At 29.5% G+C, this 17,632-nt stretch overlaps 1 protein-coding gene across 1 annotated transcript; it reads right to left on the bottom strand.

The window, feature by feature from the left end:
* Positions 1-16,064: 16,064 nt before the first annotated feature.
* On the bottom strand, positions 16,065-16,825 carry LOC132796946 (uncharacterized). Its single transcript, XM_060808312.1, has one exon. The coding sequence runs from the start codon at positions 16,798-16,800 to the stop codon at positions 16,135-16,137; it is 666 nt and encodes a 221-aa protein (XP_060664295.1). The 5' UTR covers positions 16,801-16,825; the 3' UTR covers positions 16,065-16,134.
* Positions 16,826-17,632: the final 807 nt, after the last annotated feature.

Raw genomic sequence — 17,632 nt, 5'->3', positions numbered from 1 at the left:
AGCAGCGGCAAGAATACCAACAACAACAAAAACAAAATCTATGAACCAAACATTTAAATAATTATATTAACAAATTGTGTAATCAAAATGATGTTTACAACACCAGAGAACAAATGACATAAATAAGTAAAATTATCGCACGGAAAGCAAGCGAATCAATTAAACAAAACAAAGCAAAGCAAAACAAAACAAAACAAGAATTAACAACAATTTGCCATTGACAAAAAGTAAAATTAAGCATAAATTAACAGTTGAGTAATGAGGGAATTCAAAGCCTAAGCAGAAACAAAAAGTGACAGAATAATATGAACTTGTTTGCCTCCTCCCCGATCCCGATCCCTGCAGTTTACTATATGTATATAGAAAAGTCCGTTCCGATTGCCAATTTCGCATCAATTTCGCAAAGTCATCAAAATTATTTGAGAGTGTAAATTGACACACAAATTGAATATTCTTCCGCATTGTGAAATTGTGCCCGAAATTGGCAGTTGACAGAATTGGATTACTTAAGATATATACATCATATATAGCAAAGAAATCACCAATCACCAATAACAACAAGAACAACTAAAAGAACTTAAAGATTCAGCATGCTTAGCCTCTGGCCGTAAAAGTTCCTCGTGTCAATATCAATTATTGTTATTATTATGTTTATTTAATTTTACAATTTTTACAAACGAATATTATATACTTTACATTTATGATGTTCTTTTTGTATATATACATATACATACATACATACAAAACATAGTAGATTTACAATTTGAAAGCGTTTATGTGTTTTACAATTTGATTTCAAAGACAACAACAAATGATGATGATTAATTATGAATTTATTTTTAATCTTAATTTAGATATTTCTTCTTGATTTTATTCACAACACTATATACAAAACTATAGCAAATATTATACACATACATACACACACACACACACACACACACATTCACACAAAACCAAAATAAAAAAAAAAAAAAAACAATGTTGATAAACTTGAGTTGTGTTCAGCTTATAGACAAAAAAGAACAAAATGAAAAAAAAAAAATACAAAAAAATAAATAACAAACAAATAGAAATGAAATTAACAAATAAACAAAAATATATGCATATTTATTATTTTAATTTATTTGAGTTTCGATTGTTTTGATTTGTATTTTTCGGTCTACGGTCTCTTCGGGCCTCTCATTATTTGTTTGACTTGAAACTGTGTCGCGGCATTTGAAAAGTATGCTATAGATTTTGGTATGTGCCATATGCTTTAATTGATCTTCAATTGTGCCAATGCTTATGCGTGTTCTGCTCTTGAGAGACAGATTGTTTGTTTGTTTCAAGAAGAATTTGAACTTGTGTTTTGACGTTTTTGGTTTATTTCGCTTTGAGCCTCGTCCAAGATATACGATCGAAAAACAAAAGATGACAAACGAATGAAAAATATGAGAAGAATCTTAGCCAATAAATGGAATTAATTGTAATTGAATAATACTCGTATTGAAAAACTCTGCGAGTTGTTGTGTTAAATTTGCGTACATATCAGTGAGAATTATTTACACTACGCTAAACATTTTTAGCATAATGTTTATGATGCTAAAATGCGTTTATAGGAAGAGATGCCCAAAAAAATAACGATTTCACTTTTGAAGCGATTGATGGATAGATTGATTGATTGATTGATTGTGTGGGTCAACAACACATTTTGCTGCTTATGTGAGTGTCTGTTTGTCTGTGCGTGAGTGTGTTTGTGTGTGTGTGCGAATCTATCTATATCGCTCTCTCTCTCTCTTTGTCTTTGTCTCTGCATTGTTTCTTAAATATACATATGCAGATAATTAATCATTAATCACTTGCTAACACCTAGTGCCATGAACGGTAAACAAATTCCAATTGTTTATTAAAGTTCTCTAATTTTATAGCTTTTCGTATTCTCTTTTTTTTATTTTTATAATGCTTTCATGTTTTTCTTTTTTGCTAAAACACTTTTATACTCAAGTTGAATATGTAGTTGAAAGCCGATGCGATACAATTAAATATACAATGAATACAATGTTTTTTCTGGCTTTAGAAATTAGACGGCTCCAGTGTTTGAAATTACAAAAGTACCCAGCAAAAGAAAAAAAAAAAACTACCAAAAACATATGACAACCGAAGCAATTAGAAAGCTTTTATTTTTCTAGAATTTTAACAGATTGAGGAACAACAAGAACAAGAACAACAGCAGAAGATGAAGAACAATGATAAAACAAAATAACTAATAACTAAAAACTTCCTAATTTCTCTCAGTGTATTACACAAAATCTACATGCATATATACATATACATATATACTTATTATAATATAGTATTTATATATATACATACATACATACATATATACCATATGTATCAACTAGTAGATGAAACAAAATCTACATACATACATATATAGTGCATACATATATACATATGTATGTCGATTAATTCTCGATTTATAAAAATTAAACAAAGAAAATAAAAGGAAAGGAAAGAAAAAACTTGTGCAAAATCGCAGCATGCAATTTAAATGTCTCTGGGTTGTTCAAAATAACAAAAAACAAAACCAAATTAGAAAAACAATTTTTACGTGTATGGAAAAGCAAATAGAGAATATTATTATAAGATCTACATACTACATGACTAAAAAGAAGTATCTAACATACACACCTTAAAACAAACACACACAACACTTATAACAATACGTATACAACAATGCTACAATCGATAATAATTGAACACACAGACACACATTCACACATTCACACAAACAGAAATACCAAAGTAATATTTAAGATTTGACCAAACCAAATGATAAATAATAATACTTAGCGCGCCTTGCAATGCGAATTCTTAACAAAAAAACAAAACAAATTGTAGCAAATACAGAAGAAAATGTATTTAATTGTGGAAAAAAAAATGGAAGCTCCAAGTAGACAAGTTTAGCAAATATGTATTTTACACTTCCACAACAATAAAAAGTAAAAAAAAACAGAAATGATAACAAAAAGGAAAGAAAAAAGAAAAGGAAACACCATATTGGCCATCAATTTTTTGTATTAGACATTATAATAATAATATCAAGTGTAGTAAAAGAAAACAAACAAAATGAAAACCAAGAATTGAAGCTACACTTTACATTGTCAAACAACGATAACGATAAATGAACGTACAATGCGCGATGATCGGGAATCGGAAATCGAAAAATCGAAATCAAAGATCGTAAAAAAAATACCAATAAGTTTTTTTTGGAAAACAATTCCCTGTGTTGTCAAAGGCTTTAACAAAAAAAAAAATCAAACAAAAAACAATTTGTAAATTAGCAAAATGTGTGTTTTTTTTTTAATTTTTTTACATTTTTTGCTTAATACAAGTGACATAGATATTTCTAAGCGTGCCTCACATTTTAGACACACTTTTGAGGTCGACGCCGCCGGAAACAAAAACAGACAGCAACAATATTTTTGGGCACCAAATATATATACATATACATATATACATATTTGTGTGTGTGTATTTAGTATACATACATACATATTTATACATAGATACTTCAACTATTTACTTTTAAGGGACAAGCGAAATCAAGGCGAATTTTATGTATGTGCTTAATCGAAAAATAAAAGAAAATGTAACAAAATGAATATGAATGGAATGCAAGAATACGCCTAAAATATATTAAAATATGTATAACAATCTTAAAAAAAAACAAACTCACATATTTGATGTCTAAAGTGGATTTTGCGAGAGAATGAAAAACTCGAAGAAAGGTTTTTAACATTAACGAGAATGAGAATCGAGTTGTCTGGAGGCGAATAAGAAAACATATTATAATTAGAATGTTTTATGAATTATATACACCTTATATACATACATACATACATAATTGATATATGTACTTAGCGTAAACTATATATACATACATACATAATTGTATAGCAACTAAACAAATAAGATGTTGATCAATTTTATGTGAGTTATTCATGATGTTGTATAGTTAAAGCAAAAAGGTAAAAACCAAAAGAAAATATAAGAGAAAATACCAGTTAATACGAATACACTTACCAAGGTTAGTTCCAAGTTTCTGAATCGCTCGCATTCCGCGCAAAATTTGCATAGCATACTTTTTTGGGACGCATTTGAACATTAAATTAAGCGAACCCGTTTTAAATACCCTCTAAAAACTGTGCCAAAAGGTATGCTATAGCTCATTTGTGTGGAGCTTGAGATAAAATGGGAACATAATAGAACCGAACAAACTACGAATTGTTGGACACATGAATAATGAAAGCAAATTATGTGCATTACAATAACAAAAAGAAAAACAAAAACCAAAAAACAGAAGAAATGTCACAGAAATCATAAAACGTATAATTATTATTATTATATACTACATATAGTATAAACGCCGAATATATCACTATACTATATATCTCGTACATACATATGTAGCGAATATGCATTCCTAGATCTGGTTTTCTTTATTCATTTTTGGTATGAGAAGAGAAGGGAATGAAATGAAATGAAATGCGGAAGCCTAACTAAAAACGTTTAGAACTCAAGAAGCTGCCTCAAAAATGTATAATTTAATAATAATTTGAACAATATTGTATATGTGTATGTCTTATACAAAACTACATATATACATATATATATATATCTATAGATATATATACAAATATATAGTATATATATATTCTTGACAAGGGCATTCTTACTAGCTACTTGGCGACTCATAAAACAAAACAAAAACAAAAACAAAAAAAAACTAAAGTGAACTTACAAAAACAAACTGAATTAATCTTAAAACGACAAAGCTAAAAAAAATCTAATGAATTGAAATCATAAATGAATTTTACTGAGAAAAAACACCAAACAAAATAATGCATTAAATTAGTGAATAATTATAACAAAACAAACAAACAAAAACAAAGAAAAGAACAAAAGCAAATTGATGATGTAATGCTGTTTTTGAGTTGTACTTATTATGTATTTTTCACTGTTTGGGCAGCATTTAGAAATGTTGCACAAGGGTTAAGGCATAATCATGTTCCTCACATACACATACACACACAAACTCACACATGCAGCGCTCTAGTTGGTTAACCCTTGTGCATGCAAATGCCAACTGAATACGAACGTTCCACACACACCTGCTTAGAAACTAATCGCATTGATATTCGATATTCGATTTATTATTTACGTCGCGAGTATTACGAGTATGAATCACATGCATTCAACTATTTACACAATAATAACAACAAGAACAACAACCACAACAAAATCAACAACAACTTATACCATTTTTGCTGACTGTACTCCTTAGGCTTTTTACACCTTTTACCATTTATACGCCATGCCAAGAATCTACTTGAATTTTGCATGCGAAATTTAAGATTTAATAATGAAAAAACTAAAAACTAAAAAAAGAAATGAAAACAATGAAAATCAATGTACATGCTTGCACACTGAATGATGTAAGTGCGTAGACAACCATGTATTTAAATGCAAATTCCTAAACTATCGGTCATCCTATGTACATACATACTTATTTATCATACTCTCTCTCTCCTGCTCGAAATGCAGTCTCGCTAAAATTAAAGCGTGTGTGCGTTTTTACCGTTACTTGAAAACGGGAGATGCAAGCAGAGTCAAAAATATCACATTTTGTGCATTGCCCTTTGTGCTATTGTTCTTCATACTTTATTTCGCTCTTTTTTCGTTCTCCCATTCTGCTATGAACGGAGCAGGGCAGGTCTGTACGTAGTACGTACACACATACATACATACATATATAGTATGCTGCATCTCTGTCTCTCTAAGAATACTCTCAGTTGGCTCAGCCTCTGAGTTTCGCATTCACTCAGATAAATTTCAAAAGCATTTGTTTCTCTACCGATTCGATAAACACCCTACATACACTACATATACATATATACTTACTTAGATGATATTATTTAAATCCCCCCGCCTGTGATAGTGTTAAAATATTATATGAAAAACCGAAAACAAATAAAACAAAAAACAAAAAACAAAAACAAAAAAACGGTCAAGTGCTTTGGCACTCTTATGAATATTTTTCCAGCGTTTTTAGAGTCATGTTTTTCTTTTGGAAAAATTATTTAGGTAATTAATTTATACAAACAAACAAAAGAAAAATCGAAAATACTTATAACAAAATACAAATCAAATATTAAGAAATCGACAAAAATGAAATGATAACAAAATGTGACGAAACCAAAGCAAAAGCACACAGAACATGTTTCAACATGATCATACTAAACAGTTTTTTCTTTTAGTGTGTGTGTATTTAAAAAAATAAAATCCATTTTGGTTTATGAAATTGTATTTAGGAATTATTCAAATATTGCAAATCATTTACATTCAAATTTTCCCCTTTAAAGCAAAGAGTAAAATATATCTTAATAATATGACAATATTGATTTGTGAAAAAAACCAAAAACCAAAAAAAAAAAAAAAAAGAAAACTTAACAAATCTTCTAACAACATATCCTGGCCTCGAACATCAATATTAAAGGCAATGTTTTGAAAGTTTCGCACGGTTCCAATCTTAAATCTCAAATTTGGTCAATTCTTAAGATTTAGAATGTAGTCTTAAGCAGAGAGTTTTCTTGGGGTAGCAATCGATATATCTTTTGCTCAGGAGATTATTAAGGAAACGTGCACCGAAATATTTATGATTTGATCTTTTCGCTTTTTTTTTTGCTTTTTATTATTTCATCTTTCGCACACACATTACTGTAAAAAAAATGAACGGAACACCAAATAAAACTTTGAACCAATTATGTATACAACAATAAAAAACAAGTGAACAACAACAACAACAACAACAAAGCATTCTAAATGGTAAAAGTACCTTTATAAAGAAAAATAACAACTACAAAAACATCAACAAGAAGAACAATTTTGCCTAAATAATGTGACATTTTGATTTTCTTGAGTTCAGACGAAAACACGAGGACAATATTTTATTGAATATTGTGCAGATAGCCAGAGAATTATAGAGCAACATAATAATATTAATAATAATAATAATCGTTGCATTTTGCGATCAGTTAATTGGAAATTATTAAGCAATAAATCAAATCAAATCAAATCGAATTCCTCTCTCTATATACATACATATATTATGACCTTGAAGTTCTCGTCCTACCCTCGCGTTCCCCGCTATCAGTTAATATCTTTACTATAATTATTCTCAACTAGAAACATTTTTCGAAAATGGTTTCATTTTTATGTATCTACACCATTTTACACAGCAAAACCATCTCTATAGATATTTTTAATATCAATTTCGCTGAGAAATCGATACAACAAAAAAAAAAACCAAAAAACCAAAAACAAAAACTAACATAAAATAAAATAACAAAATTCAATTTGTCCGAATTTTCAGCTGCGAAAATGAAGTAACATTTAAATATATTAAATAATTTATATACATAAAAAATAATAATATGATGAAAAAAAAGATATATATATATATATATATACATATATAGACAGTGCGTGTAATAACTAGAATCACATAATTCCATCCACTTTTGATATTTTAAATGATGAACAACATTATATTAACAACATAATAATAAGTATAAACTAAACCAAATAATATACATACATATATACATGAAGTATATATATATATAAATATATATATATAAAACATATTTATTAATTCGTATAAATTGAGATAAAAATATAGCGCAATGCAATGCATCTTAAGTGTTTGAATGTTGTCTTAACTAAAAGTGTCATTCCTACAAAAACAACAAGCAACAACAACAACTAAAACAACAGTAAGAAACAACAATAACAATAACAATAACAAGAACAAAACACAAAGCAGTCTTGTGCTTTTGCACTCCAGTGTGTTATGTGGAAGTGGATCAGTTCTTTACTTAGCACAGACTCACACCACCACACACACACAGATATGCGACACACACACACACACACACTCTCAAACACTTATATACAATATAAACAAATATTTATATATACGTATATATAATGGCACCAAAATCCTTATTGTAGTAGTTGAAACAGTTACGAACAAATTATAATGATATTTACACGTCATGAATAGTTATATTGAAATAAACAGAAAAAAAAGGAAAATTCAAAAAAAAAAACATTGCTTTAACTATATATATACATACATATATATATATATAAATATACCGAAAACAAATATACAATTATATATTTATGATTAATAAAATACACTTTGAAGAAAAAAATGTAAAAAAAAACTATGAAAAAAAAAAGAAATAATTAAACCAAAATATTGTACCACAAATCAGTAAAAACCTTTTCTAGAATGTTATGTCTTCCCTTTGAATCAATTAAACATATATGTATAATTATACATTATATATATAAAAATAGAACAAACAAAAAAAGAAAAATACTGAAACACACTTGAAAGAGTCGAATTATTGTCACCCAAAAACTGACCAAATATGAAATGTTCGAAATGGAAATGTACTTAAGCATACTTTACAAGTTGAACCTTCTAGGCTGGAGTATTATATAGTAACTATATCTGAGCAAACTAATCGTTTTTTTTTTTTCTAGAAATAGTCGTACAACAACAACAACAACAACAGCAACAAGAACAACAACAATAAAACCACACGCAGACAAATTTGAACAAATTTCCTAATTCAAATCCTGTTTCAATAGCAATAATTAACGAATATTAACAATTAAAGCAAATGCCACAAATTTACCTATTTATACTATAGTTTGCAGGTAATTCAAAACTTATGACCTATAATGGAAAACGAAAAGTAAAAGTAAAACGAAAACGAAAAAAAAACATTACCATTAAACATAAACATGAAACATAAAACAAAATATGCAGCATATGCAGAAGGGCGAATACACAAAATTATAGTTATATATACATAAGTATATATGTATATCTTTAAAAGCAGACTACTCAGTGCAACAGATAAGACTAGAAATTGATTACCTGAACCTTGAGAACAAAGCTTGAGTTTTCTTTTACTTTACAACAAAACAAGAAACAAAAAACAAACCTTAAACACATACACACACACACACATACATCCAAGCACACTCACACACACATACAGAGAATTATAAATAATACTAACAGCAGTGCAGCGAACAAGTTATAAAATACAATATACTAATATATATATATGATTATTAATGAATAGTATTATACCAACTTATCATCATCTACTATATGAATTTGTTTCACAATAGTCAATTGATTGTATACTGAGCCTGTTCTTAATACTGAATTCGTAAAACACTTTTTGCTTAAATCTCTCTTTGAGTTTTCTCTTTTTTGTTCTTCACGAAATTAGGCGCTGCTTTTTACAGATCCCTTCTTTAAATGGTTGTGAGTTTCGTAAGAAATTTTCGCTTACGTTTAGCAAACCAAAGCAGACCAAACAAAAACGAAAAAAACAAACAAAACAAAACGAAAATCTAACTGACTTAACAAATTCTCCCAAAAATAATACTTCCGTTCCAAAAATCGTTTTCGCAATTGAAAACGATGGCGAACGAAGTTCTTACTTCGGCCAATCGAAGACTAAAAAATACTTTCACAGAAAATGAAAAGAGGAAGAGGAAGAAGAAGATACTTGTTACAGCAATTAAATTTCTAACATATTAATCAAGGTAAATTGACGAAAATGAAAATGATAATGATAATGATAATGATAATGATAATGAAACAAATGTGTACTCAATTCGTGTGCCCTCCTTCAATATTTTATATTGATATGTTTCGTATAGACACTTACATACTTATACATACATATATGTGGTACATACAAGATGACTTAAGATTAAACAACCCATACACACACACACACACACCTATCCACATATAGATACACACATAAGCATACAAGTATATTTACAAGCAAGATATTAAGTATATTCTTAGCATTTAGCAACGTCTAAATTCAACATGTCCTAGTTTATTTGCTCATTGTTTTTTAAGTGTAGCGATCTATAACAACAACAACAACAACAACCAAACAAAAAACCAAAACAGTAACTGTAGCGAATTGTGTGTATTTACATATTAAAGTTTACAACCGCTACCATGGCAAATTGCTTACGTTTGTCTGTAGCATTTTTAAAGCGTTTTCGTATTGTCAAGTGGCCCAAAAATACCAAATACTTATAAAACACCAAAAAAATAAAAAAACATAAAAAAAATATGAAAAAAAAAAATAAATATGAGACAGCAACAACTACAGTGAGAAATGTCTGTTTTTTAGAACAAGAGTATAACCATTGCAATCAGGTACTGAAATCAAAATTTTGAATTAAACAATTATATTGTATATGAACGAAATATAAATTGTATTATTTATCGCTCTTTATCGATTTTTGTTGACAACAAGTAAACAATAAAAAATGCAGTTACTTACATAAATATTGTACTATACTATATAAAAAATAAAACATAATAAATATTACAACTTTTCTCCACACTTTTAAAATAGTATATTAACAATTAAATGTTGGAAAATAATCGCAAAAGTGATTAATATACTATATACTGTATATGGTATATATATAAAAATGAAAAATATGAAATAATTGCATATTGTCTGGCTGAAAAAGCTGGAATACTTACTACTCGTATGTACTAATTAACTAAAACAGCGAGCAAAATGTTTGGCGAAATTGAGGTTAATGAGATTTCAGGAACACATAACGATTCATTTACACACCGACATGTTTTTATCGTTGTGTGGTGATACGACATGCTTACATTTACATATACATACATATATACATATATATATATATAAATAATGTATATTATATACCTATATACTATATATATTTTACACACATATACGTACATCATATACATACATACATTCGTGCATACATACCTACTAATATTTATTAACTTATATGCTAGGTAGCTGCAAAAAAAAAACAAACAATAAATAATTAATTATATATATTAAAACAAAACAAAAACAAAACAAAAAATGTCCAGACGTTCAACGAAACCAAATGCAATATTTAATTATACAACTACAAACATATATTTTACAATTTATTTATATACATATGTATACATCATAGGTTATGACATATGCTACATCATTTTTGCATAAGCCAATAAATTGTTTGTTACATTTTTGAACATTTTTTCTTTAACAAGAAGCTCACAGAACTAACAGATGAAAAGATTAAATTTAAAAATTCATTTATGAAAGTGAATGAACAAAAAGTTACGCCAAAAACCAAAAAACAAAAACCAAAAAAAAACGAAAGAAAAAAAAAACAAGAACAATTTATACATTCATATATACATTTGTCAAAGTCAAAGTTGATATTTGTACGAATAAGTATAGCGAATAACAATTAGTGATTAAAATAAGCAAAGACCAAGCAAGAACAGAGATGTATAACGATAATATTTCACATAAAATACTTGTGTAGATCCCAACAAGAAGAAGAGGAAGAGGAAGAAGTGGATTGTGGATCAATCGATCGAGCAAACACTATGAACAAAATAGCCTTACCAAACATTACAGACACTTTAAACACACACACACACTCATACAAAGTAAAACAATAAATTCCATCTTGTTTTTTAAATAAATCACCAATTACCGAAATACACACAAAATACCAATAAAATAGCAAAAAGAGTTGACATTGAGAAAACGAAAATACCTTATTGATAAACTCATGATAAAATCCGTATTTTTACAGTACTCAGAGGCAGTTTTGAGGCAGTTTTTAAAAACCGATAATATTATCAATAATACCAACTATTATACATATAAAATTGAATCGATTATGGCAAAACCAAAATGAAGATCGAAAAAAATATAATCTATATGAAATGCATAACGCTTCCGACAATAAGCTTTGGCCACACTAAAGTATAATAATAATAATAACAAAATGAACAAAACAAAATATTTACGTTTTACAAGCAAGTTTTTTGCGTTAAACACAGAACAAAAAAAAAAAAAAACAACAAAAAATGAAACAAATGTTTACGATGAAGCAAAGATTATGCTACGATTGCCCGATTGAATACATACATACATACATACTTACATATATGTACATATATGTAGTTACATGTGCTATTTACTGTACTCATATTTATGGAGTTGTATTCAAGAAAAATCAAAGACAATGAAAATACTAAGAAAATCCATATAAAGCAAATGTTCTTATTTTCATGACACGCATTTGAAGCGAACATATCAAAAAAAAAAAAAAACAAAAAATTATAACATATAAAATGAAAAGCCCCAATTCAATTTCGGTATCATAGAGAACTTGTGACAATTGACAGTTGATTGTTTAGCTGTAGTAATCGATTAAAAAATACTAAATAAACAAAATACCAAAAACAATGAAAAATACTAACAAATTGTAAGCGAACACTCTTTGCAGTTCTTGCTAAACATTTAAATGGCATCACACCGTAGCAAGCAATAGAAATTTTATACATGATCCTATAGCAGTGGTCATGCATGTATTTATAGGAATTATAAAACAAAACAACAATATTTATGTATACAAAAAAAAAAAAAAGAAGAAGAAGAAGAGAATATACATAAATACACTGCTACAAAATAGTCGAAAAAAGTACGAAAGTTCTTTAGCTGTTTCATCATTTATAATTGACAACAAATATTTACACGCGCATTTAAATGGCAAACATGGAATGAAAATATATTAATTAAAAGATACCAGATCACCAAATCAAATAAATTATGAAATGATAACAAAAATAAAGAAAACAATTGCAAAATGAAACCAAAAACTGAACCTAAATTAAGCATAAATATTTTTTGCTGTGTCTTAGTCCATGTGTCGTAACGAATTTATTGAACTTAATATATAAAACTTAAAATAAAACTTAACAAAAAAACCCAAAAAAAAAACTAGAAGGAAAAAAAAACATTAAGACAACATTTTACGATTTTAAGTTGTTTCTTAATGTAAGCAAAAAAAAAAAACAAAACAAAAACAAAAATAACAAAAAACGGGCAACAATATTTCTACAAAGTTAAGCACAAATTTTTTCAACTACGAAATTGCCTTTTACTTGTATTTTATTTTTTACTACTTACTATATAAAAAAATGAAAATTTTAAAAATTAATAATATTTAAAATACAACTACGCTGAATTCATTTGAATGTTTTTGCAAAATTGCGCCTAAAAAAACTGTGACTAATATAAAAGCAAAAAAAAAAAAAACTAAACCAAACCAAAAAAAGGAAAACTCCAATAAAATTATTTAATAAAAGAAATGAAAAAACAAAACTAACTTTAAAAATTAAGTTACTAAAACTTAATGGAAACGGTAAGAGATATAAATGTGTATATCTTTGGCCAAAAATGTATACAACCATTAACATTATATTATACCATATATACACACACACTCTCTCACACACACACACACACACACACGTACCCCTTAGAAATACATACACAGAGACAATTTGTTGGTACATACATTCTACATATGTACGGCTAAGTAAGCTGAGCTGCCAAGGCAAAAGGGCCAGCACACACACACACACACACCAACACATACACACCAACACACCTAGTCACATACATGTATGTGTATATACAGGTACATATATTGAGGCTATATAGAGGCTATATATATACATATGTATGTGTACATACGAGTCGTAGTCGTAGTGACAAGTTTATACATATATAAAGCATCAACTTTTATTATTATATACATACATAAACGCATATACATACATATATATATATACATATATATATATACATATATAATCGGATATTTGATGAAATGCAAATGAAAAAAAACAAACAAACCAACAGCAATTTACTTATGTATATGATGACAACAAAACAATGTTTATTTCGTGTAATTCGCAAGATACAAAAATTGCAATTGAAAAAAAAAACGAAAACCAAAAAAAAACAACAACAACCAACTAAAACAAACAAGTAACTAACAAAGAAAAAGGAGCAAGGAAAACATGAGGAAAAAAAGAAAAAAGAAAAAGTAAAAGCATAAAAATACAATATATATACACTTATTTAAATATTTAATAAAACAAAACAAAATATTTATATATATAAATGAAAATATTTATATATATAATATACTTATATATGCATATATATACATACATACCACTACATAGTTTAAATGTTTATTTATTGTATTTGAACAAAATAAATAATTATAAAACCAAATTTAAATGAAAATAAAAAGAAAAGTAACAAAAAATTGAATTTATGTTTTATTATATATATTTTTTTTTGGATTTACAGCACTCATAAATTAGATTTATTTATTCTTTGTTTCTGGTTTTTCTCTTTCTGTCTGATCAATATCAGAGTCCAGTTATTAGAGTTCAATTATTCAGACACTGTTTATAGCATTGATTAAAATTGTTTATCGGCCAACGGCACACTCTCATAGAGTGAGAACAGAATCTAATTCCAGCAGCACCAATTATGCGCTATAAAAGTCTTGAGGGCCTTGATAAGACCTGGTCTTCAGCTATTAAAAAATACCGTTCGTAATCAAAATACGAGCATACTCAGCTTTGGAGCTGCATAATTTTGATTAGTTCAGTGGATGGATTGATTTATGAGCCGTACAAAGAGTGACTTTTTTGCTTTGAATATTTTGCACATGTGAAATAGTTGTTGTTGTCGCTTTATAAGCGAGAGACGTTCGACTGGTTCTTTGCATTTTAACTTAATTCATTAAGTAATTTATTTCGAAAAGAATTTCTTTTACAAATTTTATATGAAAAACTATTCGAGTTTTCAACGGCATTTAAAATGTTCATATTCTTTTTATAAGCTTTATATTTTTTTTAATGCAATAATTCTGACGTTTATATTTCTGAAGCTTAACATTGGCTGCAGCTGTCTGGTACAACCGGCTTAGTTAAACAACTTTTTGCATTTAATGTAACAACAAATTTGCCTCCACTTTGTTTTTTATGTCATTTTTCATGATATTCAATCTCATGCTAATTACGTATACTTAACATTTACTTTGAAATGTTGCCATAACAGTCTGTAAATTAGAATGGCGTTGCCAGATCGTATTTAGATGCACAGTTTTGTAGCTTATTGATTATGATAAAAGGATAAAATTCCGATTTTCGAAAAACTGTCTTGGTGATGCCAGATGGTATTTAGATACTCACTTCCTTATGAATGTACACATAATATTCATTATAATTAGAAAGCAAAAGCGCTGCCAGATCGCATTTGGATACACAGTTTCGTATCCATCACGTATATGTATATATACATGCGAAATTCTTTGCAAATAGAAAACCTTGGCGTTGCCAGATCGCACAATTTTTTATTGATCAAGGATTTGGAAAGTGATAAGTGTTAGAGTCCGTTATTTGGCAATGACGGATCCCTTTCGGATACACAAATTTGCATTAAGTTCTTATTAAAATGCAATGGCGTTGCCAGATGGTAGTTTGTTTTGATCATGAACACATAAAATGATGAAATTCCGATCTTTGCAAAAAAAAAATGTCTCGATTCGTATTTTGATACACATTTCTTATTAAATGTTGTAATGGAAAGCGTTGCCAGATCACATTTGTGCACACAATTTTATATTGATCAAGTATGAGTAGGGGAAAAATCAGTTTTTTGGCGTTGCCAGATCGCGTTTGGATAGACAAATTTGTATTAAATACATATTAAAATGCCTTGGTGTTGCCAGATCGTATTTGAACAGACTGTTTTGTATTGATCATGGATGCGTAGAATGATGAAATCCCGATTTTTGCAAATAAAGTGTCTTGGTTTGTATTTTGATACACACTTCTTAATTCATGGGGTAATACTGATCAAAAATGGAAAGCGTTGGCGTTGCCAGATCACAATTTTGTATTGATCAAGTATGATCAGTGGAAAAATCAATTCCTTTGCATTGCCAGGTCGCTTTTGGATACACAATTATGCACAAATAAAAAAATATAAAAAAAATAAAAGACTTGGCGTTGCCAGATGGTATTTGGATACACATTTTTTTTATTATTGAAGTATACGCACATATGTACGTGTGTCGACTCAACTAAACCGCCTAATGACGACGAGCCCTGGCAATGCAAGAATCGATGTTGGTGTTGACCACATCGAGAGCATCGACAGCCTTGGAGGATGCCAGATGGGTGCAAGCATTGCTGTCGACAAAGACACCGGGAATGCGTTCGTTGGTCGACTGCTTGATGGTCTTGACCGAGGAGCGAGCACTGACCAAGTAAACGGTGGCCTGGATGTAGAACTTGGCCATGCACGATTGCTTGAGAACGGAGTTCTTGTAGTTCTGGCACTTGTTGTAGGTCTTAGCCAACGAGTAGCCGCCGAAGACCAGCTGCTGGGTGGCAGCATTCACATCGCTGACAATCTCGGCCGAATCGTGGGCAGCTGTCACACCGCAGACATGCAGCTCATCGTGAGCCACATCCACAATGCTGACAATTTCGGCATCCTGGGCGGCCACACATTCGGGACTCTCCTCGCGACGGGTCTCCACCTTATCGACGGCCTGCTCCAGCTGCTGCTGTGGCTCCACGACAATCTCCTCGTACTGATGCACCAGCGTCTTGCCAGCGTCAATGCCAATCTGGGTCATGTCATCAACCAGGCTCGATAGCTGAGTGCTCCATGGCGCCGGCGTCGTCAGCGGCTGGGCTTGGCCAAGAGCCAGGCACAGGCAGAGTACAGTTGTGGCAATGATGAACTTCATTTTGTTTAAACAACTTTGGCCAAGATCGTTTGGTATTTATACTCTGGGTCGCGATTCGTATCCTTATCTAAATTGTATGTGCCACTTGTGTTTGGCGCTGATATCTGCTGATAATCGATTGTAAATCAAAAGCGTTAGCGTTTATGGCTCACATTCGCCAACAATCATAGACGACGATTCTACACAGCAATTACAGCAATTCAATTGTTCCAACTGTCAATTAAGTTTGCGTTAAGACTTAATTCGCGTCTCAATGAGATATAGACTTGTTGAAATTGATGGCAAGCAGGAAGGCGACATTTTTACTTAATATGAATGGGCTTTAACTTTGTGCTTAGGTGCGACACAAAGTTTTATATAAGTTTTTTAATTTCAATTCTACACTAAAAGTTTTTATACCCGCTACCCATAATGAAGTAGGGTATTGTTGCTTTGTGACAACAGGAAGAGTATGTAACAGGCCGAGACGATAAAGCCATGTCTGTCTGCTTGTCTGTCTGTCTGACCTATGAAAGACTGGATCTCAGATACTATAATAGCTAGAGCTATAATTTTCTTATTTTTGTTATTGTAGCAGATTAAGTTTGTTATACATTTTTCTATGAACACTTCCGACCCCTCAAATACAGTGATAATGATTGTTAAAAAATTTGGGTGCAATCAGATACAAATTTTTAAAGTTCTTTAAAAGAAATTTGTTAAGTGACAATCTGGCATATTTTGTATTCTGTTATATGGTATATTTTCAATCAATATACCAAAAATTACCATTTGTTCATATATTTATATACATATGTACGGTATATGTTAGGAGTAATAACGCCCTATTTTG

This window comes from Drosophila nasuta, chromosome X (genome assembly GCF_023558535.2).
Source record: "Drosophila nasuta strain 15112-1781.00 chromosome X, ASM2355853v1, whole genome shotgun sequence".
In the NCBI taxonomy this organism is placed as follows: Eukaryota; Metazoa; Arthropoda; class Insecta; order Diptera; family Drosophilidae; genus Drosophila; species Drosophila nasuta.
This window is presented reverse-complemented; position numbering and strand designations above follow the sequence as displayed.